The 24,876-nt window shown below is 36.2% G+C and overlaps 3 protein-coding genes and 1 pseudogene across 11 annotated transcripts; 1 reads left to right on the top strand and 3 right to left on the bottom strand.

The window, feature by feature from the left end:
* Positions 1-989: 989 nt before the first annotated feature.
* Positions 990-4,146, bottom strand: LOC103862949 (solute carrier family 35 member F1). The gene is made up of 11 exons (XM_009140673.3): positions 3,776-4,146; positions 3,576-3,670; positions 3,444-3,501; positions 3,121-3,315; positions 2,971-3,047; positions 2,813-2,895; positions 2,692-2,743; positions 2,543-2,611; positions 2,367-2,453; positions 2,214-2,275; positions 990-2,109 (listed from the first exon to the last, which is right to left on the bottom strand). Exons 1-11 carry the CDS (start codon positions 3,900-3,902, stop codon positions 2,010-2,012), a joined length of 1,005 nt encoding a protein of 334 aa, XP_009138921.1. The 5' UTR covers positions 3,903-4,146; the 3' UTR covers positions 990-2,009.
* A 478-nt stretch (positions 4,147-4,624) lies between these two features.
* On the top strand, positions 4,625-8,193 carry LOC103862948 (PTI1-like tyrosine-protein kinase 3). 3 transcript variants are annotated; one of them, XM_009140671.3, is made up of 4 exons: positions 4,625-4,858; positions 5,378-5,558; positions 6,946-7,814; positions 7,898-8,193. In XM_009140671.3, exons 2-4 carry the CDS (start codon positions 5,462-5,464, stop codon positions 8,027-8,029), a joined length of 1,098 nt encoding a protein of 365 aa, XP_009138919.1. In that variant the 5' UTR covers positions 4,625-4,858; positions 5,378-5,461; the 3' UTR covers positions 8,030-8,193. The 3 variants fall into 3 exon arrangements, with proteins under 3 accessions (XP_009138919.1, XP_033146028.1, XP_009138918.1); XM_033290137.1 differs by having other exon boundaries at positions 4,641-4,858; positions 5,363-5,558; XM_009140670.3 differs by having other exon boundaries at positions 4,853-5,095.
* Positions 8,190-12,421, bottom strand: LOC103862946 (CMP-sialic acid transporter 3). 7 transcript variants are annotated; one of them, XM_009140665.3, is made up of 15 exons: positions 12,183-12,421; positions 11,855-12,035; positions 11,640-11,756; positions 11,300-11,356; positions 10,978-11,055; positions 10,463-10,567; positions 10,225-10,347; positions 9,981-10,058; positions 9,574-9,643; positions 9,347-9,454; positions 9,080-9,213; positions 8,907-8,989; positions 8,770-8,815; positions 8,604-8,672; positions 8,190-8,416 (listed from the first exon to the last, which is right to left on the bottom strand). In XM_009140665.3, exons 2-14 carry the CDS (start codon positions 11,996-11,998, stop codon positions 8,622-8,624), a joined length of 1,194 nt encoding a protein of 397 aa, XP_009138913.1. In that variant the 5' UTR covers positions 11,999-12,035; positions 12,183-12,421; the 3' UTR covers positions 8,190-8,416; positions 8,604-8,621. The 7 variants fall into 7 exon arrangements, with proteins under 7 accessions (XP_009138913.1, XP_033146029.1, XP_009138915.1 ...); XM_033290138.1 differs by having other exon boundaries at positions 8,202-8,523; XM_009140667.3 differs by having other exon boundaries at positions 8,202-8,511.
* A 9,480-nt stretch (positions 12,422-21,901) lies between these two features.
* Positions 21,902-22,536, bottom strand: LOC117133425 (annotated as a pseudogene).
* Positions 22,537-24,876: the final 2,340 nt, after the last annotated feature.

Below are 24,876 nucleotides of genomic sequence, written 5' to 3'. Positions count from 1 at the left end.
AAGAAAAAAATTTAATTTTTTATTATATGGTTAATGTGATTGTTTAATTTTTTTAATAATATAAAATTAAACAAAAATGAAGCTGTAATCTTATGACTTATTTTGACAAGTCAAATTGAATGTGTGGATAGACAGACCTGAAAGTGTCATAAAAAGGATAAATCATAGGAAACATGAGATGTTTTAAGAATGTGAGTTATACTCAAGGCAGAAGCAAGATGAACAACAGGGGTGAGATTCTCATCCCCCCAACTCTAGAGTATCTCTGTTTGGATCTTCCGTAACTAGAGAGAGAGAGAGAGAGATAGATTACTGTAGTTATATCAGAACATGTAAACAAGATCCGGTAAAAACAACAAAAATATCAAACAGAAATGTGTTGAGGAGAGACCAAAAACAGTATCACCGCAGAAACATCCTAAGAAGAAAAAAGTATAACTCAGAAAAAGAATGTTCCAACACTGGTCTTAACCTCAAGACATGCAATAGTGAGACAGTTTGAGTAAGTCGGGACTGTTCAATCAAATAAGCAACTTTCAAACTAAAATCAAGTTTCTTTTCATAAGAGTGCCAAAATAATCAGACCTTGGAATCTCGTACGGACAACATCAAGATGGTGCATCGCAGCGACCATGGCGAAATCAGCGACGGCTCCCGAGTGGCGTTTTCCCACTGCCACGGCGGCGCCATCAAAAATTACTTTGATGCAATCAAACTGAACGTGATTTGGTTACAGAGGTAATCGGAGACACATCTGGCCCGTCAAACAGGCGAAAGGAATGCTGATGAAAGATTTCGTCGTCCTCCGGTGTAGTCTCCGACTCTGAGTTAACGTCTGAGATTTGTGTGTGACGACGCCGTTTCAATCGTAAGTGTTCTTCTTAAGCTTAAGACCCAGATAGAAAAATAATTTACTCGGCCCAATACTACGATTAAAATCTCAATCTTTGGTTTATCACTATTCTCAATATCGCCCCAATACAATAACATTGATCAAAATCATAATGATATATGCACGTTGGAAATTGGAATCCTGAAAATAAAGGTAAACACCAAATACATCTGCCAATACACTTGAAAGAAAAGACACCATATTCCTTAGGAACTTATAGTAAATACTAAACACACACAATCATACTAACAAAGCCAAAAAAAATCCATATCTAACTCAAAATGGTCCATGCCAACACAAATGCTTGCAACTAACCTTTTAAAGATAAAAATTATTATCATACAATTGTTTTGCAAATGCAAACCTAAAACACAAACCACAAAATCATACAAAAAGTAATAACCTAGATCACAAGTAAATTATATCCCGCTCCTAAGGCGGACTGGCCTTAGTGTAACATAAAACAAAGTGTTTAAGTTAACATATGTTACCGATCAAAACCATTTAAGATTTTTTAAAACTTCTTTTTTTGTGAAAGCCGTTAAAAATATTTTGTCAAAGATTGATTTTCCTTTAAAAGCGTTTGCTTCTGTCTCCTCCATTAGTATCTCTCTGTTTCTTCTCGCTAACCAACAAACCCAACCTCAGTATACTCATTCTCGCCAAGAAACAAAGAGATATACTCTACATGTCTTTTTTTTTTTAGCAACTAGACTCTACATGTCTATTATTGATCATTTCTCTCTATCTCTCTTTGCTTTTAACACATTCTCTTAGCTGTTTTCTTCTCCTTTATGGTTCTGATACCATATTGTGGATGCTGAGTGATTCATTATGTATAAACATGTACATAGTAGAATAGAATTTATACTATGGTTAATTACAATAGTAACCAATCTATTCTTATACTTTGCCAAACACATGTCGAAGGTTTTTTAAACGAAATGCGCAATAGCATGATTAAAAAGAAGTAATCAAAGTGAAATGCTTTTGTACTTTATACGAAGATCAAATAAAGCTTTTTTCTCTCTTTACAGTTGCCAATTATTGTTATAAATTACAAAAGTTTCTTAAAAACTTTACAAGTCAATGACATACAGAAAAAGGAATTCTCTGGTTAGGGTTCTCCGGTGGAAGTAGCTATAAGACTGACTCGACCTTCTTCATCCAACAGCTTTCTCTGCTCATCTTTTTGGTCCTCTTCATCTTTCTCCTTCCTGAGAATATCAACAACAACAAAAAAACGCGAAAACATACTGATTATTGTTCTTGATAAAGCCATCATTGTAGAAGAGATAATTGAAAAAAAAAAAGACTGTACACTGAGTATATGATCAGTCCAATAGCTGTAGTAGCAAATGCCAAGTAGTAGAGCCAATCAACCTGAAATTAACTGGTCTCATCTCTTGGTTTCTAGAGACATAAAATGTAAGAAAAATTCCTGATGTTTGAGTTTCAAAGTGAGCTAGCTAACCTTCTCATGGTAAGCGAAAATGCGGATCAAAACAGCCCACATGTCTGATGTGAGTAACGAGAGGGTGAACATTGCTGAACCACTGGTCTGGCAATATCATTATCTCGTGTTAATGTTTCAGATGCATGGAAGCGGACAGTAAAGCTGTTTTGTTTTCATCAGTTTTGTTTCAATACCTTGAGTAAAACCGGGAGTAATGAGTAGAAGAGAAACATCGAGACTGCGAATCTAAGAAAAAGAATAGCCTGAAAGTGTAGAAAGAAACCATCAAAGTTAGTACTGGTGTAAGAAACATAAATAGAAAGTGATACAGCAAGAAACGTACACCCTCAGCAGACCAATCAATAGCTCTGAGCTCACCGCGTTCAAATATGCATCTATAGACAAGTCAAGGAACTTCCTTGAGAATATACACATACAAGTCTAAGAAACATAATGAAGGATACATCTGAATGGCACTAATGATTGCGCCGAAAAATCCCATGAAGGTCATAAGCTCAACTGTGTTTGCGTTCTTCACAAGGAACTCCTATTACAAAAGAAACAAGAAGACTTGTTATAGTATCTGACTTGTCATGCAAGCATTTTGCAGAGACTTGCTCACCTCGGTGGTATTACTGACAGCATATAAGGTTGCTCCAGCTACAACAAGAATATCTCCTTTAACAGGATTACTTCCTCCTGAAAAAGACCACCGCCATAAGATGCTTAAATCAGAGGTTTCTTGGGGGCAACGCTAAGTGAATGTTCTGACCTGCTCGACTCCCTGCGTGAACGTCAGAGAAGACAACCATGATAACACCAAGGATACATATAACCACACCACTAATCTTCATCAATCTGTATCTTGTTTTCAGGAAAACCCAAGTCAGCACCAAAACGCAAGGGATCGCCCAGCAGTCTAGTAGCATCACACTCGTTATCGATGTGTACTGATTCGCCTTCACCACTGTAAAAAAATAAACATAATATACTTTTCACTGTTTCACCACAGCAGAAAACAAGAATGTGATGTAAGTAATTACATCCCTAAGCTCCAAACCTGCACTACATTGTCACAAATGCAAGAAGACTTACCAAGAAAGTTCCCCTCCACATCAGCTAAAGCTAGGAAGAAATAGTGATACCACTTGCCCTACAACAATCTTTAATAATCCAATGAGAAGTTAACAGAAACATAAGAGTGAAGCTAGAAACTTCAATACTGACCTTAATTGTGGGTCTTCTATATAGCACGATACCTCCATAGACAATTGCCAGTAGCGTATAAGTGAGGAACGATTGTGTTGTTGGAACATTATATCCTAAGAAATGAATAATGGAGATGACTTTATCAAAACCAGGTTTCAGACAGTTCATGAAGCTGTTGGGTTATAATGTTAACAAACCATAAAAGAAGAAATTTTAACCTTTTCTGGCGAGCTCAGAAGATGTGAAGACATTACAAGTACAGAGAAGGGAGAGGATCTGTCCCAACCCAAGTCCAATAAAAGTCAACTTCTTCTTTGTCTTGATCTCCTCGAGATTCAAACCCATTATGTTTTCTTCAGTTTAGTGTAAGAGGAAATGGGAATTAAAGAGCTTTTGAAAGAGAAAGAAGCTAAGATCCTCCGGTGAGAGAGATCATGGTGGTGTATAGAGAGAGAGATCAGACAGGACAAGAGTGTTTCCTGCCTTCACGTTTGTTTTTTATTTAATTTAGATAAAATTTCTAACAGAGTATGAAATTTATAAATTTTGCAAATGTTACAAAAGCATTATCATTCCTAAAATATCATTTATCAACCAAAATATATTCATTTATAAAATAAAAAATATCACTGACTGATAACAAATATATCATTTATCAACTGAAATATGGATTTTTTTTACATATTAAGAAAAATCCCTCGGTGATATGCATTTAAAAATTAACTGATCAAATTGAAAATGAAGTAAATAATTTGATAATAAATAGATTTTTTTTTTTTAAATGAACGTGAAACGCGCGTAATATAAGAATCATTAACGTGAAAAGGGTGGTTAGTAGAATATTTAATAATGATTTGGGCCTATAATGGGCTATGATGAGCTATAATGGGCTGAAACAGCATGGAGAACTGAAATACAAGAATAGTGGAATGTTGAACAAGGCCGATTAAAAGAGACCGAGTTTAGGTCAAATACGTAAACTAAAGACTTTGATTTGAGTTGACCGAGTTAGGCCAAAAAAATCATACTAGTAGTATTAAAGAATGTTTATCCAGAAGAAAAACACTTGACCATCGAAAAAATGATGCTGACAGAAAGCAGGAGAAGAAGATAATAAACATATCTTTGTCGAAGCAAGCGCGTTTGCGTCTCTGTCTCCTCCACTAATATCTCTCTGTCCTTTCGCTCAAAGCTTCTCTGTTCCCCCACGTCTGTTTCTTCTCTCTTTTATCTCTCTCTATAACAACAAAACAGAACAACAAAATCAACATTAGAAACATATCATTATACGGAGTTTACAGGTAAATGTTTCTCTTGTTTCATTTATATATAATTCTCTAAATTTGGATTGTTGTTTTACGCGACAAGTGTCTATTCTTGATCATTCCTCTCTGTCTCTCTTTGCTTTTTAACACAAACCCTTAGCTGTTTTCTCCTTTTTATCTCTGTTTCTTAAAATCTCTTCCTCTTTTGTGGGTGTTTCGAGTTCTTTAAGTATGTATTCAATGGATTCTGATTATCATCGCCGTGGTCTCGCGGTAAGTCTTATACCCAAAAGCTTCCACCTTTTCGAATCTAGGTGTTAAAAGCAGCTCATGGGTTTGTGTAAAGGTCTTAACTTTTAGCGTTAATCTCGAATCAACCCATATTTAGAATCTCCATAACATCAGAAACAGTTTCTGTTTCGTTTGAAGAAACTTGCTTTGGCTCTGTTTTTGGCTCTGTTTTTGGCTCTGTTTTTTCCTCTGTTTTTGGCTCTGTTTAGATATGAAAAAGGAAAACCTTTGTGAGTGTATTGATGATAGTGATGACATTTTCAGGCGGACGATCGTTCACCAGTATACTTTGTTCGGCTAGATAAACCGAGAGCTGTAGACGATCTCTACATAGGCAAGAGAGAAAAGATGCGTAGGTGGTTGTGCTGCGCTTGCCACGTCGAAGAGCCTTACCATGCTTCTGAAAACGAGCACCTGAGAAGCCCCAAGCACCATATTGATTACGGTAACTGCTCTTTCTGATGATTCTTTTAGAGCATCTCCAAAAGAAACTCTATAACTTCAAATATAGAGTTTCACTTTTCAAAACTTCAAATTTGAAGTTTCATATTTTTATTTGCATTTTGGTCATTATAATTATAGATCATATTTATAATTCTTAAATATTTTTTGTTTATTGTTTTAATCCTTAAAACTTTTATATCTCATAAATATTTAAAATTTGTTTTATAAATTTAAGTTTTACATATGAAATTAAATAAAAATTTTAAAACAAGATTTATAATATTTTAAAACTAGAATTAAAGAACAAGAATATTACAAAAAACCATAATAAAAACTTATTAAAAAGACACATGAAGACATAATTATTACTCAAATTTAAATATTATAACAACACTAATAGTCTGATAAATTTGCTCCAAAACCTCCCAAATCTCCAAAATATTGCCCAAATAAATTTTGTGTAACCGAAGATGATTGTTGTTGTTGCTCTTGACGCCTTTTTCGTACGATTCTTTTTTGTTCAGATCGAATGTATTCACGAATATTAACATCATCGATAGAAGCTAAGTTTTTTAGAAATACTTTATTTTCCTCTTTTACTTCTTTAAAAGCTAATTTTTTTGCTTCATTTTACAGTCGTAATTCAATTATCTCATGACCTTTTTCCCTGCTTGTTGTACTTTCGTTTAAAAGATCAAGGATTTTTTCGTTTGATGATATCAAACTATCAGCGGGTATAAGAAATGCACTAGTTGATCATATATGAGAGCATTACGAAAATAATTTTATGGAATAATGTAGTATTTGCTTGCAGTTTAATATTTAATTATGTACTTTTATTTATAATTTTATATTTTAGTGTAAGATTTTTTTAATTAATAGTTCTGTAATATTTATATATATGTACTAGTTATTTATAGAAGTTTTATGAATTTACATCAACTATGACAAATATAAAGATTATAGTGTAAAATATAAATAATTTTGAAGTTAGGTTTGAAGTTTTACTTTTGGAGAAGAATACATTGAAACTTCAAATATAGAGTTTTGGAAACTTCAAAATAGAGTTCCTTTTTGGAGATGCTCTTAGTGCCAATATTTTAAATTATTACCAACCGTTCGTTGGGCTAGTGGTTTAGCGCTTGGAGCTTGTAGTGATGATTCTTTTAGTGCCGATGTAATTAATTATTACCAACGGTTCGTTGGGTTAGTGGTTTAGTGTTTGGAGTCGGTTCGTTCGATTCCCATTCGGGTTTGGATTTACGCCATGTCTTGGTATTACCAACAGATTCACCCGGCTGGGGGATTAGTCGGGACTAAGGTCCGGACCACCTCCCGGTTATTCACAAAAAAAAGTTTTATAAATGTTTTTTTCTGTTGTATTGAAGGGTACAATAAAAGAGCACCGGTTGCATTGAAGCCTGCTGCTTTAAAGGAACCACCATCCATCGACGTCCCTGCATTGTCATTAGATGAGTTGAAAGAAAAGACTGATAACTTCGGATCAAAGTCTTTGATCGGTGAAGGATCCTACGGAAGAGCCTACTACGCAACCTTGAAAGACGGCAAAGCCGTGGCTGTCAAGAAGCTTGACAACGCAGCTGAGCCTGAATCAAACATCGAGTTCTTGACTCAAGTCTCAAGAGTCTCTAAGCTGCACCATGATAACTTCGTCCAGCTCTTTGGTTACTGCGTCGAAGGGAACCTCCGCATACTCGCTTATGAGTTTGCAACCATGGGATCTTTGCATGACATTTTGCATGGGAGGAAGGGAGTTCAGGGGGCACAGCCAGGTCCAACTCTTGATTGGATCCAACGGGTGAGAATCGCCGTTGATGCAGCTAGAGGGCTTGAGTATTTACATGAGAAGGTTCAGCCTGTGGTGATACACAGAGATATTCGTTCAAGCAATGTGCTTTTGTTTGAAGACTTCAAAGCCAAGATTGCTGATTTTAATCTGTCTAATCAGTCTCCTGACATGGCTGCTCGTCTCCATTCGACGAGAGTCTTGGGAACGTTCGGTTACCATGCACCGGAGTATGCTATGACTGGTCAGCTGACGCAGAAGAGTGATGTTTATAGTTTCGGCGTGGTGCTTTTGGAGCTTTTGACTGGGAGAAAGCCTGTTGATCATACGATGCCTCGCGGCCAGCAGAGTCTTGTCACTTGGGCTACTCCGAGGTTGAGTGAAGACAAAGTGAAGCAGTGTGTTGATCCTAAACTCAAAGGAGACTATCCTCCTAAAGCAGTTGCAAAGGTATATATATAAAGCTTTTATTACTAACCTGTGTAACCAACCACTCACTAATTATGAAATGTTTTCTCCTTCTTGTGTCTCAGCTTGCGGCGGTTGCAGCGTTGTGTGTGCAATACGAATCAGAGTTTAGGCCGAACATGAGCATTGTGGTAAAAGCTCTGCAACCATTGCTGAGGTCATCAACAGCAGTACCTGTTCAATCACAGGGGATATGATTCTTCTATGTGATAAAGAGAGATTGGTTTCTGTTTTCATGTGTTTGCCATATCATATACAAATTATGTTCTTCAAAAGTCTTTTTGTTGTCTCTTCTTCTATGTTTGGTGGAGTTGTTTCATTCTTGTAAAAGTATTCTATATATTTGTGTTTTTTTTCCTCAGTCTTAAGAGCAGAAAAGTTACCTTCACAAAAAAAACAAAGAATACAAAATGTTATGTATCACTTAACGAAGTTTGCTCAAGCTATCTTAAGACAATACATCTATAGACATGAGAGGTTCTTCCACGAACTTAAAACCGACTCTTGAGAGGCTAAAGAGTTGGTCTCATCAAAATTTGCTTCACTATGCAACCTGGAACATACTCCTTGTGAGTTCAAAAATCCTGCAGCGACAAGGTACAAAAGTAGATGACGACTCTCCTTATTAATAGCATTCAGCTTATACTCTTTTAGTGGAAAGATGCACATTTTCTGCAACCTAGATTTGGTTCTAGAGGCTTCTTTGGTAAGAATCTATCTGATTAGATAATGGATGATTTTCTTAGAGCTTGAAAGGTGAGAATTTGTTACCTATTTTTAAGAAACATTTCATCTGGGAAGAAGCGGTGTTCTATCGTCTGATTCACCACGTTGAGTAGCCTGAACAGAGACGGTGACAAAAAGACAATGATCATTAGTGTCAGACTTAAGTTGGGGCATGTACAAGAACTGGCTTCACAAATTTATTATTATTCACCTCTTCATTTGCTCCTGCGGCCATGTTGATGAATGAATCATCAGCCCTGAAGGAAATAAAAAGGAAAATAAGTTAAATGGTGTAGGTATGGCGATGTGTGAACAAGATTTGATAAAGAAGTATGTATTGACACTAACCTGTGTGTATCCTTTGCATTGCTTAATTCTAGGCTACCGTTCTGTTGATGCTCGTCTTTCACTTTGGCAAGGGGTGAAAAGAACTATACATGAATGAGACGATTAATAAACTCCACAGAAAAGACTTTGTGAAGTTTGATCCACCAAGGATATGGTTCGTATGAGGGTTTTACCTGGTGCATTGAAATGAAAACGATGGAAATCCCAAGAAGGAAGTTCATGGTTATCACATGTCCAAAGAGTGCTGCAGATGCTATGCCGGTAAATATTGTGGCTACTGTGGATGAATATTTCTTCAAGATTGTATCTGAAAGCATCAGAGATATGTTAACAAATACTCTTAACTACATATAACAAAATTCACAATCTCCAGATATAAAACTCGAGCAAACTAAGGCATAAACTAAATGGATCTAACAAAACTTAGTCTAAGTAATTACCTGCATATTTGAAGAAAAAGGAGGATAGAATCCCTTGTGCTGCGTTGTTCATTATTAGAAACACGGTTGCCCTTGAATGTCCTTGTAGGATGTCAAAGCTTTCAGGACCTGTCAGTGGTAAAAAATTCTCAGCAATGCATCGTGAAGTTCTCAGGATTTTCAAAAGCTATCATGGTGGTGAGACGTATTATTTTCTTCCATGCCAATTTTAAAATAAATGCAAATACCTTTATATATAACAGTTGCTAGTATGCCAATAAAGTTGAATATCGCACCATAGCCATAAAGAAACAAGTTCTGCAACAGAAAGTAATATCCAATCAGAAGATAGCTACAAAAAGACAAACGAAGAAGAAGAGAACACAGATGTAGAAGACCATGATCCTAGAATTTGACATTACTAAGAACCTGAGCTACGTTACCCTAAGGTGATGAACTTTAGCCACAACAGAGCTAGCTAGATCAGTAAACAGAGCAAAGAGTTCAACAAACCAAGGGTTTTTGCTTCTATTTCATTGATAACACATTCATTTCCAAAAAGAAATTACATGTAACCAAGCACAAAAGGTTCCATGTTACTACACGCATATCAATCTCTGATGCAGGATGAAAAAGTGCAACAAGACTAGCTAACCTGTAGATAAATGCTTGTGTCATACTGACTCTTCAGAGCATACTCGTTGAAGACAGATGCCATTGATGGGACAGTAACCTGCATGTGAATTTTAAAATTAGTCTCTAGCATGATTCTTGAATTAGAACTTTTCCATAATGCATCAAATCAATGAAGAACCATGAGAAGGTAGATTATGTGCATGGAACCACTTTATATCTTCAACTTCAAGATGAGCAAATATAAGCACAGGAAATAAACTTACAAAGATAATGGTACAGATGTATGCACCCGTAGCAAGAGGAATGCCAATGGCGGTAGCACCTTCAGGAAGAGAGCGCAGTTGATTTACACTAATCCCTATCAGCAACAGAGCAAGTGCCTCCCACTATGACAAAATTAAAGGTAACGCAGGATTTGAGCAGTATTGTTATGAAAACATACAAAATCCAAACGACACTAAGAGCAGGTAGCTATGTATTGTCTGATACTGAAAATCTCACCTGAATGATGGAAAACCGCCGCTTCATTACCATCTTCAGTAGAACAGCAATGACCAAAACCTTTAAATTGCTAAGCATCTTCACAGTAGCAGGGTTGAAATATAGCTGGCGCAGTAGAAACTTTCAGTATTGTATGAAATTAAAATACATGAAAGAATCAAAGATAGAATCATAGAGTACAAGCCTAGAAGGACAAATAAATAAAACTCTGCAATGCACAACGTGAGAATGATGTTACCAACTAGCTGACTCAAATATCTTTCACCAAAAGACAACTAGTTATATAACGCAGTGACTTGCAGGTCTTACGGAAGAAAAATATTCTCCTAAGAAAATGGTAATCAGTTGTTTAGGGTGCACTTAAGTACTGTCTCACAAGGAAAATCATTTGCTGAACAACACAGGACATGCCATTCTTATAAAGCCAAAACCTCAGACAGTAGATCATCTCCCTACATTTCAGCAGCTTAATTAGACTAACGTATGCCAAAATGAAAAAAGACAAGTGATTATACCTGCATTGTGAACTTGAGATAGTTATTGATTGCATACAACAGGGCTGGAACAGCAAGAAGCACATTGTTTCGAGCTGCCTGCAAAATAGACTCATGTAAATGCGATTGTCATTATAATAGTCAATGAATCGAACTTATAAGGTTCCAGTTAAAAATATATCTACTGGTCAGTAACATCCACATATCAAAATCTAACAACCCAAATGAACTGTGTAAAATATTTGTATGACATATGCCAAACGATTCAGATAACGAAAGGTCAAGAAGCTAGTACATACTCTTTAATTGGTTAAACTCTTTTTAATTGGCAATGAAGAAGTACCTGGACAAATGTTGAAACAGATAGAAGTGGCTTCTCCCCAACTTTTTGGTGCTTGGCCTACAACTTGAACACAAACAATCAAGTAGTAATAGATCCATCCTCAGAAAAGCGAGCGAGTCAAAAATAGATTAACCGAGTGGGATCCTTTTCACATTCAAAATACGAGTTAATCAACATCAGAACTCCAATGAATAAAAAAGAAAAAGCAAAGTTACAAAACAAACTTGGAGATAATAGCCAATAAACATCTAGTACTTTTCATCTTCTAACGCAGAAGAAACATCTAGCAAGGAGTCCTAGATACTAAAGTGTACATGCTCAAGTCATTTCAGAAACATACCTGGACTAAAAGCATCACAATGGCAAAAACAACTTTAGCAATCTCCGTCAAGAAGTTGACACTAATAGGACTGAAGTTGAACTTGCCATCCACCTTAGACATGTACACCAACACAGGCTGAAAAAAAGAAGAAAAAAGTATCCAACTTTCAAGTGATTCAAACAGCATTTATATGTAAAATGTCATGGAAGACAAGCTGAGATGGGTTTACCTACCTGTAGACCAACAAGCATGCAATCACCAACAACCAAAAGGACATTGAGGACGCGTTGCTTCGAGGTCACCCTAGTCTTATGATCATCATAAGCCCTCGAAATAGTTTTGCTACGACATACACTGCACACAACCTTCCCGTTCATCTTTTTATCTGAACCAACTTATAGACTCTGAGCCAACCTGAAAGAAACATGAAACAAGACAAAGGAACCAACTTTGAGCCAAAAAGGATTCTCAAAACATCCACGATCAAATCTCAATACAATAGAAACAGAGAGTTAAGTAGCAAATAGATTTCAAAAGTCAAAACTTGGATCTAAGCTTAACCTCACTTGACATAAACGATCAGTTTTATCGAAGCATCATCCTTCTCAAGTCACGATCACTATGCAGAGAGATGAAGATAGAATGATTGATTGAAACAGTCGCAACTCGCGAGTACTCTCTCTTATTGCTTTGATTACACAACAACAGCAACATTTATTTGTTTAATTAAATAATAGTACGTATAGTTTTGAATCTGCAAGGGGAAACCAGGGAAGAATCTGCCTAATTTATTTATTTCTTTGTTACAAGGAAAAGCTATGTGCCTAATTTTATACTATTTATTATAATTCATTTATTTCAAAAAAAAAAAATCATTGCTTTGATGTGAAAAACAAAAAATTGAATTGCAATGTTTTTTTTTTTGTCACAAAAATTGCAATGTTAATGATAACTATTTCTGAGAAATAAATCTAGTAACAAGTGCTTAGTTTGGATGATTATAATGATGCAAACATCTTCATTTTTATAACTATTATTAGTCTTAGATATTCTTATAAAATGTTGCAATGAATATAATAACATTATAAGATACTAATTGACAATTATAGTGAATAATACTATACCTTTTAATTTGAAGATCAGATTTTTAGTTTAAATTAATAAATTGGGTTTGAGTTTTGTACTTGTACAATTCTGTTTAGCTTCGATTCCCCCCCCCCCCCCCCCCCCCCCCCCCCCCCCCCTTTTTGTATTGCCAAAGATAGCCACAATACTAAGTTTTTTTTTTTTCTAATAAGTGAGATCTTTACCATCATTTTCAATTTTATTTCACTAATTTGAACCCTTCAAATAATAGAAAAAGAGCTTCCCAATACTGTTCCTGATCAATCTCTTTGACGAACACGTCCAATGGCAAAATCTGACTGACAAATCACTTACCACTAGACACTAGTAAGAGTGAACGTAAAGCTTTAGTTCGCGACGTGGCATGCGGGTGATGGAGGCAATCAATGAGATGAATCAATAGCTATATGCCAAAAATCAATGAGGCAATCATGTAATGAGGCATGTAATGAGATGCCGAAAATCCCTTAATTTAGTGGATCCATTGCCATGTTGTGCATTGTCTATTAAAAGAAAAAGGCCGCCATGCATCTTGGAGAATCTAGCAAGTTACCTGGTGCAATGGTTTGATTATTAAGCAAGTTAAGAAGAAAGTCGTCAAGTTACTTGTCCTTGCATGATATGTATGATCGATCTTTCCTATCCATTATTTCCTATTGTCAAGTTACTTATCCGGATGAAGATTGGTTGAATCAATCGGTCGCAAGTGCCTGCCTCTCTCTTGTTGCTTTGATTTCACAAGAACGTTTCCTATTCAAGTTTCTTAATCGATCAAGTTAATTTATATTTAACCGAGTTTAATTAATTAAATAACAATAGTTTTGAATCTTAAAAGGAAAACTATCTAAACTCTAAAATGTGCCTAATTTTTTTAAATTTTTTGGGACAAAGAATTTTAATTAATAATGTGCCCAACATTCTTGGTTATACGGCTTGTTGTTAGTTCTTGGATCTTCGTCTTGGATAGGGGTTGAGGTGAGATTTCTTTTAAGTACATTGCATCGCTTGCTATATTGTGGATTATCGGAAGACCTCCGATTGAGTGAGGCTTTTCAAGGTGTTATCTTTGTTCTATTATTTAAGAGGATTCTATGTGGGTTTAAAGGTTGACATTTGGTTTTGTTTTATGCTTTGCCTATATTTATTTGTAGGTTCTTTTGTTTTGTTGGGTGTCAGTTTCCTTCTTTTAGGACGTGTTCTCACTCTGATTTTCAATAAGATCAATAATATTATTTGCAAATTGATTTTTCGTATTCAAACTCTCGTGTTAAAGGTTAGAGCGGTTAATATCATTTATACTCTAAATGAATAATAAATAATTTTAATTTTATTTGATAATTAATATATATATATACCAAAAAGTAAAAACATATTTTAAGAATAAAAGATAAGTCCTATATATATATTATGTTGTTATCCAAAAATATTTTTAATTATAGAAATTAAAATTAAGAAATAGAAAGATGTATAAAAATTAATTAAATAAAAATCAAATTTTTAATTTTTAATAATGAATATAGTAATAAATATTTGTAATTTGATTATGCCCGCATGCGCAGGCAAAAACACCTAGTTCTAATATAAATCAATTTATGGAAAAAGAATATGCCTAACATAAACTGTTTATTATAAAAATATTTATTTTAACCCAAAAATTCATTTCCTTGTATGTGAAAACAAGAATTGAATTTTTATGATAATGATAGCTGTTTTTGAGAAATAAATCTATAAGGGTGTATTCAACTCAGAATTTGAGGTGATTTGCTTTAAAATGACAAATTCACTGTTATTCAAACATGAATTTTAAATACTCATTAAAAGTTTCTGTTATTAAACTTAGCATTTCATAAAATAATTTGAAATCCACTGTTATTGAAGATTTTAAGTTGTGGGTTTTAAAATTTTAAAGTGATTTTAGAGTGTTTGATCCTTAACATCATGAAGATGCATATACGGACTATGAGATCTTCCACTTTGACCTACAGACTCTAATTAAAGAGGAAAGCCTTGTTGCAGTTAGGTTTTCTTGTTATGATAGCTACTGAGAACGCGAAAGAAAGTGTATTTTCTTCCCTACATAAGAAGAAATGAGTTCTCCTCGTCCCATAGAGGGATGTGTAACTCTTGCCTCAGAAAGCTCTCGTGATGAGGAAGGAAACTTATATTATCAATGCCAGTAATCGTTTGGCACTCAATTTGGCGTTGAGGGTTATACCAGAATCTACGCCGATTTGATAATAGCCTATATCGAGATGACCGTCTGAGAGAGAGAGAGAGAGAGAGAGAGAGAGAGAGAGAGAGAGAGAGAGAGAGAGAGAGAGAGAGAGAGAGAGAGAGAGAGAGAGAGAGAGAGAGAGAGAGAGAGAGAGAGAGAGAGAGAGAGAGAGAGAGAGAGAGAGAGAGAGAGAGAGAGAGGTGCTTATCCTTTCTTTGAGAGAAATGATCAAATAATTTTGTCATTTGTTAGATATCTCAGTTGTGTGGATCTAAATATTTCACTACTTTTGTCTTTTGTTAAACTTGATAGACTAAAAAAAAAAAGACTTCAACTTATATCAAAAAGTCCCATTTTATAAGAATATGAACATGTGGAAAACATTATAAGTATTTTTTACAATAATCATAATTCAACATACATACTTTAGTTAGATACATAAAAAAAAATCTACATTTTCTTTTACCTTCAAAATTAGGCTTAAGAGTTATTTAGCTATGTCTCAACTCATCAAACTAAATATTTTAAATTTGATGATAAATCATCATAACTTCTCTAATTAACCTCAAATTATCTAATGCTTCATTAAAACATAAATTCTTTCAAACTCTAGACTAAGTATTCACTCTTTGATTCTAAATTATAATGATTTTAGTTATTTTGGACATATAATATGTTTGGCCTTAGAAACTTTGTGCTTTGTTTGTACATGAAGTTTTGATCATTCATCATACTATTAAATTAGATAAAATCGATCAAATTCAAAACACGAAATTGCAATAGATCTAATGTTCATTTCTATCCATAATTACTTATTTGAAATGTGATGAGTAGATTGAATTCCACAAGTGACTACAATAAGCTCTTCTCTTAAAGACTGAACTGAGATGATTCATACAAATCATCAACTCTCTCTCTCTTTTTTGTGCATTTAAAAATAGTGAATTAATATGTAGCATTAGTTGATTGATATTTTGCCAATCTCTTTTTTGGTCGTTAAATTTATTGGCTAGCTCATACACATCGATCAAATTCAAAATATGGAATTGCAATATAGCTAATGCTCATTTCTATCCATAATTACTTATTTGAAATGTGATGATTAGATTGAATTCCACAAGTGATTACAATAAGCTCTTCTCTTTAAATACTGACATGAGATGATTCATACAAAGCATCATGCTCTCTTTTTTTTTTGTGCATATACAAATAATGAATTTAAATTAGATTAAATTGATCCAATTCAAAACATGAAATTGCAATAGAGCTAATGCTCATTTCTATCCATAATTACTTATTTGAAATGTGATGATTAGATTGAATTTCACAAGTGATTACAATAAGCTATTCTCTTTAAAGACTGAATTGAGATGATTTATACAAAGCATCACCTCTTTTTTTTTTTGCATATACAAATAATGAATTTAATATGTAGTATTAATTAGTTGATTGAAATTGCCAATCTCTTTTCTTGGTCGTTAAATTTATGAACTAACTCATACACATCGATCAAATTCAAAACATGCAATTGCATAGAGCTAACACTCATTTCTATCCATAATTACTTATTTGAAATGTGATGGCTACAATAAGCTTTTCTCTTTAAAGACTGAATTGAGATGATTCATACAATGCATCAACTCTCTCTTTTTTTTTGTGCATATACAAATAGTGAATTTAATGTGTAGCATTAGTTGATTGATATTTCCAATCTCTTTTTGGTTGTTAAATTTATTGGCTACCTCATACACATCTCTAATCTCTCTGAAGAATATACATTAAATTGTTGAATATTCAAATGTTTGTAAATAAAAAGAAATAGAAATACAGATTACAACATAATTATTAGTTACAACATAAGAAATTTAATTGTGATAAATTATCAAAATATTAAGAAACTTAGACAAAAATCACATAAACATTTTCTGCTCGTTTATGAAACCTAATGATTTTTCTTTTACAAAACAACTATAAATTCTTGCTTGCTTCTTTACACTTGTGAATTTATTTATTTTAATATTTTGTTTCTACAAATTTCATGGTTATTTAAAATAAAATACAAAAAGCATACATTTATATTTGTTATGAATTTCGCTTAAGTCTATTACATAACAAATACCATAGAAAAGGAGATTTGTTTAGATTACAAATATCATATAAAGAGAAAATTGACTCTTGATGTTTAAGGAAAACATATTGATGTTTAAGGAAAACATCATGAGACAATTATTGCTTCCCAGTAGCTTATTTAATATGCATATAAGACAATCAATGATGTTATGTAACAGAACCAAAATGAGAGGTTATGATATAATGTCCCAAGTTGATTTATAAATGAAAAGGATTTTTCTTTTATAAACCGTTGTAGCGTTTTACTAACCAAAAGCATGTGTAGCTCAGTGGTAGAGCATCAGTCTTGTAAACTGAAGGTCCACCGTTTGATCCTGCGTTTTGGCATTTTTAAATCTCCTTTTTAAAACTGAAGGTCTCTCAGTCTCGTTCTACAAATGAGAAAGCAAAATCAGAATCAAACCAGCACACATTAAGACATGACTGGTTTTCCTGTTATCACCCCGTAAATGCAGCTTTTGCGGTTGTTGGCGATTTGCAACAATTACTTAAACCGCTCTAAACTTCTTAAATTCAAAAGGTGGTTCCAGCTAGCGTTTGCGGTTGTGGTTGTGGGAGAGTAATTTTTTTTTCTTTTTTTATTTGTCATCAACTTATACAGACTCTGTAAACCAAATCAAAGTATATTGATCCATGTGAACAACAAAAGACGGTTGTTTCCTGGCACTGCGTGCTAGGCTGTCCGCCTTTGAGTTTTGCGTTCGTGATACATGAACGATCTCTGATTGGAAGAAACTTTCTTTCAGGACTTTAATATCTTCCAAATAACTTGCAAATACTGGCCATTCTTCTGGTTCCGAAACCATCTTCACCAATTGAGAACAATCTGTAGCAAACGTGACCTGAAATTGACGTAAGTTCCTCATATATTTTTTTTTTTTTTTGATGAAATTTCAAATTTATTCATCCTTTTAGGGAATTAACATTTACAAAAGAATAATATGGCTATTTTAACTACTATGACTACTTTTCTATGCTATATGTAAGCTGGAAAATTTTGAAAGTAAAGAGCCCATCTACATGGTGAGCAAGAACCATCTCTGGAGAAGCCCTGCATACTTATGTTGCCCCCTATATTTGAGAGACGAGATGCGATTTCGCATGGTCTTGTCTATTGTAGCCCGCATGGTCTCAACTGTCATCCAGCTTGTGTGATGTCTCCTTGCATTTCGCTCGCGCCAGACATGATAGATCGTCATTTGAAATAGCATTTTGATTAGGATTGTGTCGAGCGTACCAGCGCGTAGGGTCTGTAGATGATCTAGTGTCAGCTGCCAGTCTGGATCTATATGAGGGCCGAGGATGCGATTTGCCAAGCTGTGCCAAACTGTGTAGGAGTAAGGACACGCAAAAAACAAATGATCCCTTGTCTCATCTCGTTCACCACATAACGTACATCCTTGTATCATCCCCCAAGAGCGCATCCTGTCGCCGGTTGATAACCTGTTCTTGATAGCAAGCCAGGTGATAAAGGAGAACCGTGGAACCCCTTGCACAAACCATACGACTTTACTCCACCCAACCTTACCCTTACGTACTCGAATCTGTTCCCAAGTTTTAGAGCTGGAGAATTCATCGTGATATTCATCATCATCTACTCTCCAAAGCACTACATCACTACCCAGCTGAGGAGCAGGAACCGGTTCTGCAACAATGGCTGCGTGGAGCTCGTGGTAATGACGACTCCGCTCTCCTCGGATTGCCCAAGCATTCTGCTTCACTGCATCACTGACGGTGGCACGACGAGGTATTCCAATAAATGTAGTACCTGCGGCCCCAGTTATATCAATCAAGCGCCCTTTGCCCAGCCAGTTATCAAACCAAAACGAAGTTGACTGCCCGTCCTTAACCTCCACCTTAAAAAAACCATATGCCATATCTCTGAGCTTGAGTAGTTTCCTCCACATCCAAGACCCTTTTTGGGTATCCCTTACATCCCAGAAGGAGCTGTTTCTAAGCAAATAGTACTTAATCCAACAAACCCACAGTGAAGTAGGCTGAGTAAATAGGCGCCAGATCAGTTTTAGAGCGAAGACCGTAGAAGAGTCTCTCAGCCTTCGTACTCCCAGGCCTCCCTCATCTTTTGGGTAGCAAAGATCAGCCCAACTTACTTTAGCTTTATGAGTTTGTGTGGGAGAACCTGACCAGAGGAACGCACCACACATACTCTCAATTGTGTCAAGGCACTTGACTGGGAGAATAAATGCAGAACTCCAGAAATTAACCATACTCATGACAACAGAGTTGATGAGCTGAAGTCGCCCAGCATAGGAGAGGGCTTTATTGGACCAATGCAGCATCCTACTACGCACCTTGTCTATAAGTGGCTCATAATCCAGTGGAGTTAGAGATTTAGTCGTTAAAGGCATGCCCAAATACCGTATCGGAAGGGTTCCTGTACTGATTCCCAAAGCCGTTGCCTCTTCAAGCAGTGGCTCCACGTCAGGTCCTGATGCGAATATAGTTGATTTAGTTGCATTGATATGCAACCCTGACATAGTCGCAAACTCTGTCATGACCTCCATTACCCCGTGTAGAGACTCTACTGTGCCATCTGTGAAGACCACTATATCATCCGCAAAGCTCAGGTGAGTCAGTTTAACTCCCACGCATTGCGAGTGATACTGAAACCCGCCTGCCTCTGCTGCCTTATTTAGTAGCTTGGATAGTACGTTGCTCAATATTACATAGAGATAGGGAGAGAGCGAGCATCCCTGTCTTATGCCCCTTGCACTTGTGAAGAACCCCTCAAGACTGCCATTGACTGAAACCGAAAAAGCTGCTGTAGATATACAAAGACGGATCCAATGGACAAATTGTAGTGGCAGACCCATAGCTTTCAACACTGAGGTAATGAAAGACCATTTAACCGTGTCGAAAGCTTTGGAAATGTCAAACTTAATTGCACTCCTTTGTGAAGTGGTGGGTTTGTGATATCCATTCACTAGCTCCGAGGCTAGCAACACATTCTCCAATAGAAGCCGGCCAGTGATGAAAGCGCTCTGATTTGGTTCAATAGCATCAGGGAAGAGAAATCGCAATCTATTGGCAAGTACCTTGGATATGACCTTGTACAGTAGGTTGCAACAGGCAATGGGGCGGAAGTCCTTCATCTTCTCAGCGTTCTCTATCTTTGGTATGAGGGTAAGAATAGTCGCGTTGATTCCTGATGGTAGAAAACCGAAAAGAAAAAAGGACTGGATTGCTGTGATGAAATCCTGTCCTATTACTTTCCAAGCTCCCACATAGAACTCCTTGGTGAATCCGTCTGGTCCTGATACCTTGTCATTAGGAAGAGCCAACAACGCTTCATAGATTTCTTGGGCCGTAACAGGAGCTACTAATCGCGCTGATGTTTCAGTGGGACATCGGTACGTCAGTAACTGATTCAAGGAGTCTACCGAGATCTCCTCTGTTTGTTCCTGCGCCTGAAGAAACCTTTGGAAATGGGTTACAGCTTCTCTCTTGATGTCGCTTGCTGTAGTGAGAACAGCCCCTTGCTCAGTCACCAGCCTACGAATCATGTTGCGGGCAACTCTGATCTGAACAGCTCTGTGAAAGAATAGTGTGTTATGATCTCCTGCCTGGAGCCATCGGATACAAGCTTTCTGTCTGTAGAATTTCTCCTCTATGCGTGCCAGTTTATTCCATTTATCTGAAGCCTCTGCTGCCTGCATAAAGTTCCTCATATATTCTATTGCCCAAAGTAATGCTTCCATCTCTGCATGGAGAGGCGAAAGACTAGTCCGAACATTCTGTGCCCCCATCAACCCGGCAAACCCTTCTAAAGTATTGAACCAGCCCTGTCCAGAAAAAATATCATTTTCCTTGCAAGAACCATATGTGAAACACCATCTACCTAGAATCTCCCGCAAAGACATGACATCATACTTGTGATATCGTACTCTGTTATTTTACTATATGTGCTTCTGCCCAGAGTGCTGATTCCGTTTCTGCCAATTTAAGTGTATCCCGAGGATCAATATCCAAATTGCTAAAAACTTTTTTATTCCGTCTTTTCCAAATATACTATAGTATCCATGCAAACTGATGATCCTCTAATTGCGGAAGAACTCTCCAAAAAAGATGATCCATATTTTTGAATGGAGACTTTGTTGGAAAAAATAGTTAGATTTGATGGTATCTGTGAGAGAGCCCAGACCTGAACTGCTGGAGGACATTCGAAAAACACATGATTTATCGATTCCTCGTTAGCACCGCATCTTGCACAACATATATCACCAGTTAACCTTTGTGCTTGCAGATTTTTAAAACAATATAATACAAATAAAAATAAAAACAAAAATTTTAAATTGAAATAATAGAAATACTAAAATATATATGTTATATTTTAATTTTTATTATAAATTTTCTATAATTTTTAAAATTTAAAATATAATTTTTATATTTATTGTAATATTATGATGTTTAGTATTTTTATAATTATATAAAATGCAAGTATTTTTAATTTATTATTTAATCGTTGTTGTATTTGGTGGTTAATCCGTCATAAGTATCCCGCAGACGCACAAATTTCTAACCGCAGTACTAGTCATACAAATTTCTTAAAATCGCAACCACCCGCGTCTGCAAACTACTGCAACCGCAACCGCTGCGGTGTAACCAGTCAGACCCTAAGTGTCCAGTTAGCAAATAATCATGAACCAGCACTAACAAAAGAAACATCAACTCGGGTAATTGACTCTTTCAAAGCATAAAGGGCAGAGTAAAGAGCAACTTCAAATCATCTGCTGTTTTGTAATGATGCAGTAGCTGAATCTAACATCTATTAGTATATGTATTGACTCCATTAGCTAAATGACCGATGAATCATTCCACAAAAGATAAAGAATACTGATAAATGAAAAGAGTAACAACTAACCGGGTACTGATCAAAGATGCAACTCCTTCGAACCCTTTCAGGCATCAAAGAATGATTGTGCTCCTAGACAAACTCTGGTGATAACCCATTTACCAGAATTTTATTTTCTAATCAAGATCATTGCTCTACATCCAACCCTTGTTTCCACTCTTTGTCTAATAACCTTTTCCCGCTTGCTAAGCAACATGTAGCCTTTCCTTGTTGCAAACAAGTTACCTTCCTATGGGAGATCCATCATGCCTTGACCGAGACAGTTTGCTGACACGGATGACTGATACAGAAAAATAGTATATCAGTGACAAACCCTACTTTTGTAGTGTAAGCATTATAACGTGTGCAACTGCTTACGATTCAAACTCCTGCCAACATAAGCCTCATCTGCCTAAACCTCCCCGATATCAACTTTTTCATCTTCCTCAAGAGGCATTGCTTGACCAGAATGTTCTCTTATCTCGTTATGGTTGTCATTGTCTTGTTCAATCATTGCTGGAGCAGTGCTTTACCCCCATTTTATTATGGTTCTCCACTGTTGTATAAGCCTCTCTAGCTATCATCATCACCATTATCAATCCTGAAATCCATTGCAATACACAAGAGATGAAATAATAGAATCAGAAAATATCTATTTCGTATACACTGTTGTAGACCTCAGTCTCTCATTGACAAACTTTCTTGAATCTTGACATAAGATATTAGTCATCATACACAAGGATTATGCAACTGAACTGAATAAAAGAGAACACTTAATAGTATCCAAAAATTTATACAATCAGATACTTATAGCCCAATCGTATTCCAGCAGTTGAAGCGGATGTTACCAAAGTTGCTGCAGATATCCAAAACTAGGACAAACCTTCACATCATTAGTAGCTACAACATCCAAAATTAGCAGTCAAGATCATAATATGACAAGAGACATGACAAATAGACAAAACCTATTGCATTCACGACCAATCTTACGTTCAACTTCTTCTCAAATTCACCGGTCAGATGTCTCATGATGAAAGTGGGGTTTTCCTGCACAACACACCCACCAAGGCCAATTGTATCTGGGTTTTAACCACTTATTTTTAGTCCATTTCAGATTATCTTGTATTATGCATTTTTTTAGAAACTTAGATAGATATACACATTTATTTTGGAATGGCTTGCAATTTTTTTTTGCTAAATACCTAACCTTGGATTATTTTTAACTGACAGTTTGTATAGTAAGAAAGTCATAACTTTATTTTTCTAGATAATTTTAATCTTTTGGCAGGTATCAACTAAATCATTCATTTTGTGTTTGTTTTTAAAGACAACAACGAAAATGATTTAATACCTTTTTGGAATGCATGCTACGTTTCTTTTAGTATTTACCAAATAGTTTGACTTTTTTTCGTTTTAACATGGTTCTTATCAATAAATTCTGAAACTGATTTAACATCTAAGAATCGAAGGAAATTCCGTTAATTAATGATAAATGTTAAGGTTCTAGAAGTCTAGAACCGATATATCAGTTGGAGAGTATATTGGAGAGAATATTGTGGTTATAGTTAGAGATAAGGACGAGGAGATTGATAGTTATCTTGTGTCTGTAACTTGTGTATATAACTTTGTACGTAACAACATATGAATAATAAGTTATCTTCTCATAGTTTCTCTTGTCTTTCATGGTATCAGAGCCACACAAGGCTTGAAATTTGTTTCGTTCATAGACAAGAAGAAATATGGGTGGCAGTAAAGAACTGGTGAGTTCATCAGGGGTTACGCTCGAGAGTAGGATGTCTCCATATTATCTGGCGCCCTCGGACAATCCTGGTACGTCGATCACGTCTGTGATCTTGAACGGAGAGAATTATTCCGAGTGGGCGCTGGAGCTGGAGAATGCACTGTGTGCTAAACGTAAGATTGGATTTGTGAATGGAAGTTTGAAGATTCCAGATGAGAAGGAGAAGCCGACAGAAGCTGAGATGTGGAGGACGGCTAACTCAATGATAGTGGGTTGGATCAGGGCTTCTATTTCTCCGGTGATCAGGTCAACCGTGCCTTTCTCTCCGGATGCCTGCAAGATGTGGTCAGATCTTAAGAAGCGCTTCTCTGTGGGGAGTGCCATACGTGTTCATCAACTCAAAGCCGAGCTTGCTTCGTGTAAACAAGACGGTTCCGGTGTGATGGATTACTTTGGAAAATTGTCGAAAAAATGGGAGGAGTTGTTGAACTGCAAGCCCATTCCGACTTGTACGTGTGCAGCAGGAGAGATCTATGCAAAGGAGTATGAAGCAGAGAAGGTTCACCAGTTCCTAATGGGATTGGATGATTCACGGTTCAGCAATGTTGTCACAAATATCATTCAAATGGAACCATTGCCAGACCTTAACTCTGCTTACCAAAGAGTGATCCGAGAAGAAAAGAGATTGGGGAGCTCACGCCTTGAGTCGAAGGAGGCGCCAGTGGGTTTTACGATGAAAAGTGTTCAGCGAGAAGGAGATGATGATCAAACGGTGAGTGCGGCGATGGCTGCGGTTGCAAAGAGTCGTTCCTTGACAGTGTGTAGCAACTGTGGCAGAGCTGGACACGAGAAGAAGGAATGTTGGCAGCTCATTGGATTCCCTGAGTGGTTTACAGAAAGAAATCAGGCAAATGGAAGAGGTGGCAGAGGAAGAGGTGGCAGAGGAAGATCAAACTCCACACGAGCTAATGCGGTTCAAGCTGGAAACTCTGCCGGTAGTCAAGGATCATCAGTTCCACAGTTGACTCCTGAACAATGGGCGTCTCTCACATCATTGCTCGAACGTCAGAAGCCGTCTCCAATCCCGGATCGGTTGAATGGTATGGTACAAACTGGTGAGGTTATCATTGATACCGGCGCGTCGCATCACATGACAGGGGACTTGATGTTGTTAGTTGATGTTCAACATATA

The sequence above is a fragment of the Brassica rapa genome, chromosome A04, assembly GCF_000309985.2.
Source record: "Brassica rapa cultivar Chiifu-401-42 chromosome A04, CAAS_Brap_v3.01, whole genome shotgun sequence".
NCBI classification, from domain to species: domain Eukaryota; kingdom Viridiplantae; phylum Streptophyta; class Magnoliopsida; order Brassicales; family Brassicaceae; genus Brassica; species Brassica rapa.
Note: the sequence above shows the minus strand (reverse complement) of the source record. Positions and strands in the feature narration are given on the sequence as shown.

Excerpts from the sequence above, each read along its gene's own strand:
- LOC103862949 (XM_009140673.3), bottom strand. The coding sequence starts at position 3,902 with ATGGGTTTGAATCTCGAGGAGATCAAGACAAAGAAGAAGTTGACTTTT. Across the intron at positions 3,502-3,575 it reads ATAGAAGACCCACAATTAAG|GGCAAGTGGTATCACTATTT; the intron begins GTCAGTATTGAA and ends AGATTGTTGTAG. Across the intron at positions 2,110-2,213 it reads GGACTGATCATATACTCAGT|GAAGGAGAAAGATGAAGAGG; the intron begins GTACAGTCTTTT and ends TGATATTCTCAG.
- LOC103862948 (XM_009140670.3), top strand. The coding sequence starts at position 5,054 with ATGTATTCAATGGATTCTGATTATCATCGCCGTGGTCTCGCG. Across the intron at positions 5,559-6,945 it reads CAAGCACCATATTGATTACG|GGTACAATAAAAGAGCACCG; the intron begins GTAACTGCTCTT and ends GTTGTATTGAAG. Across the intron at positions 7,815-7,897 it reads CTCCTAAAGCAGTTGCAAAG|CTTGCGGCGGTTGCAGCGTT; the intron begins GTATATATATAA and ends CTTGTGTCTCAG.
- LOC103862946 (XM_009140665.3), bottom strand. The coding sequence starts at position 11,998 with ATGAACGGGAAGGTTGTGTGCAGTGTATGTCGTAGCAAAACTATTTCG. Across the intron at positions 10,568-10,977 it reads ATCTCAAGTTCACAATGCAG|CTATATTTCAACCCTGCTAC; the intron begins GTATAATCACTT and ends CTACTGCGCCAG. Across the intron at positions 8,990-9,079 it reads TTTTCATTTCAATGCACCAG|TTCTTTTCACCCCTTGCCAA; the intron begins GTAAAACCCTCA and ends ATTCATGTATAG.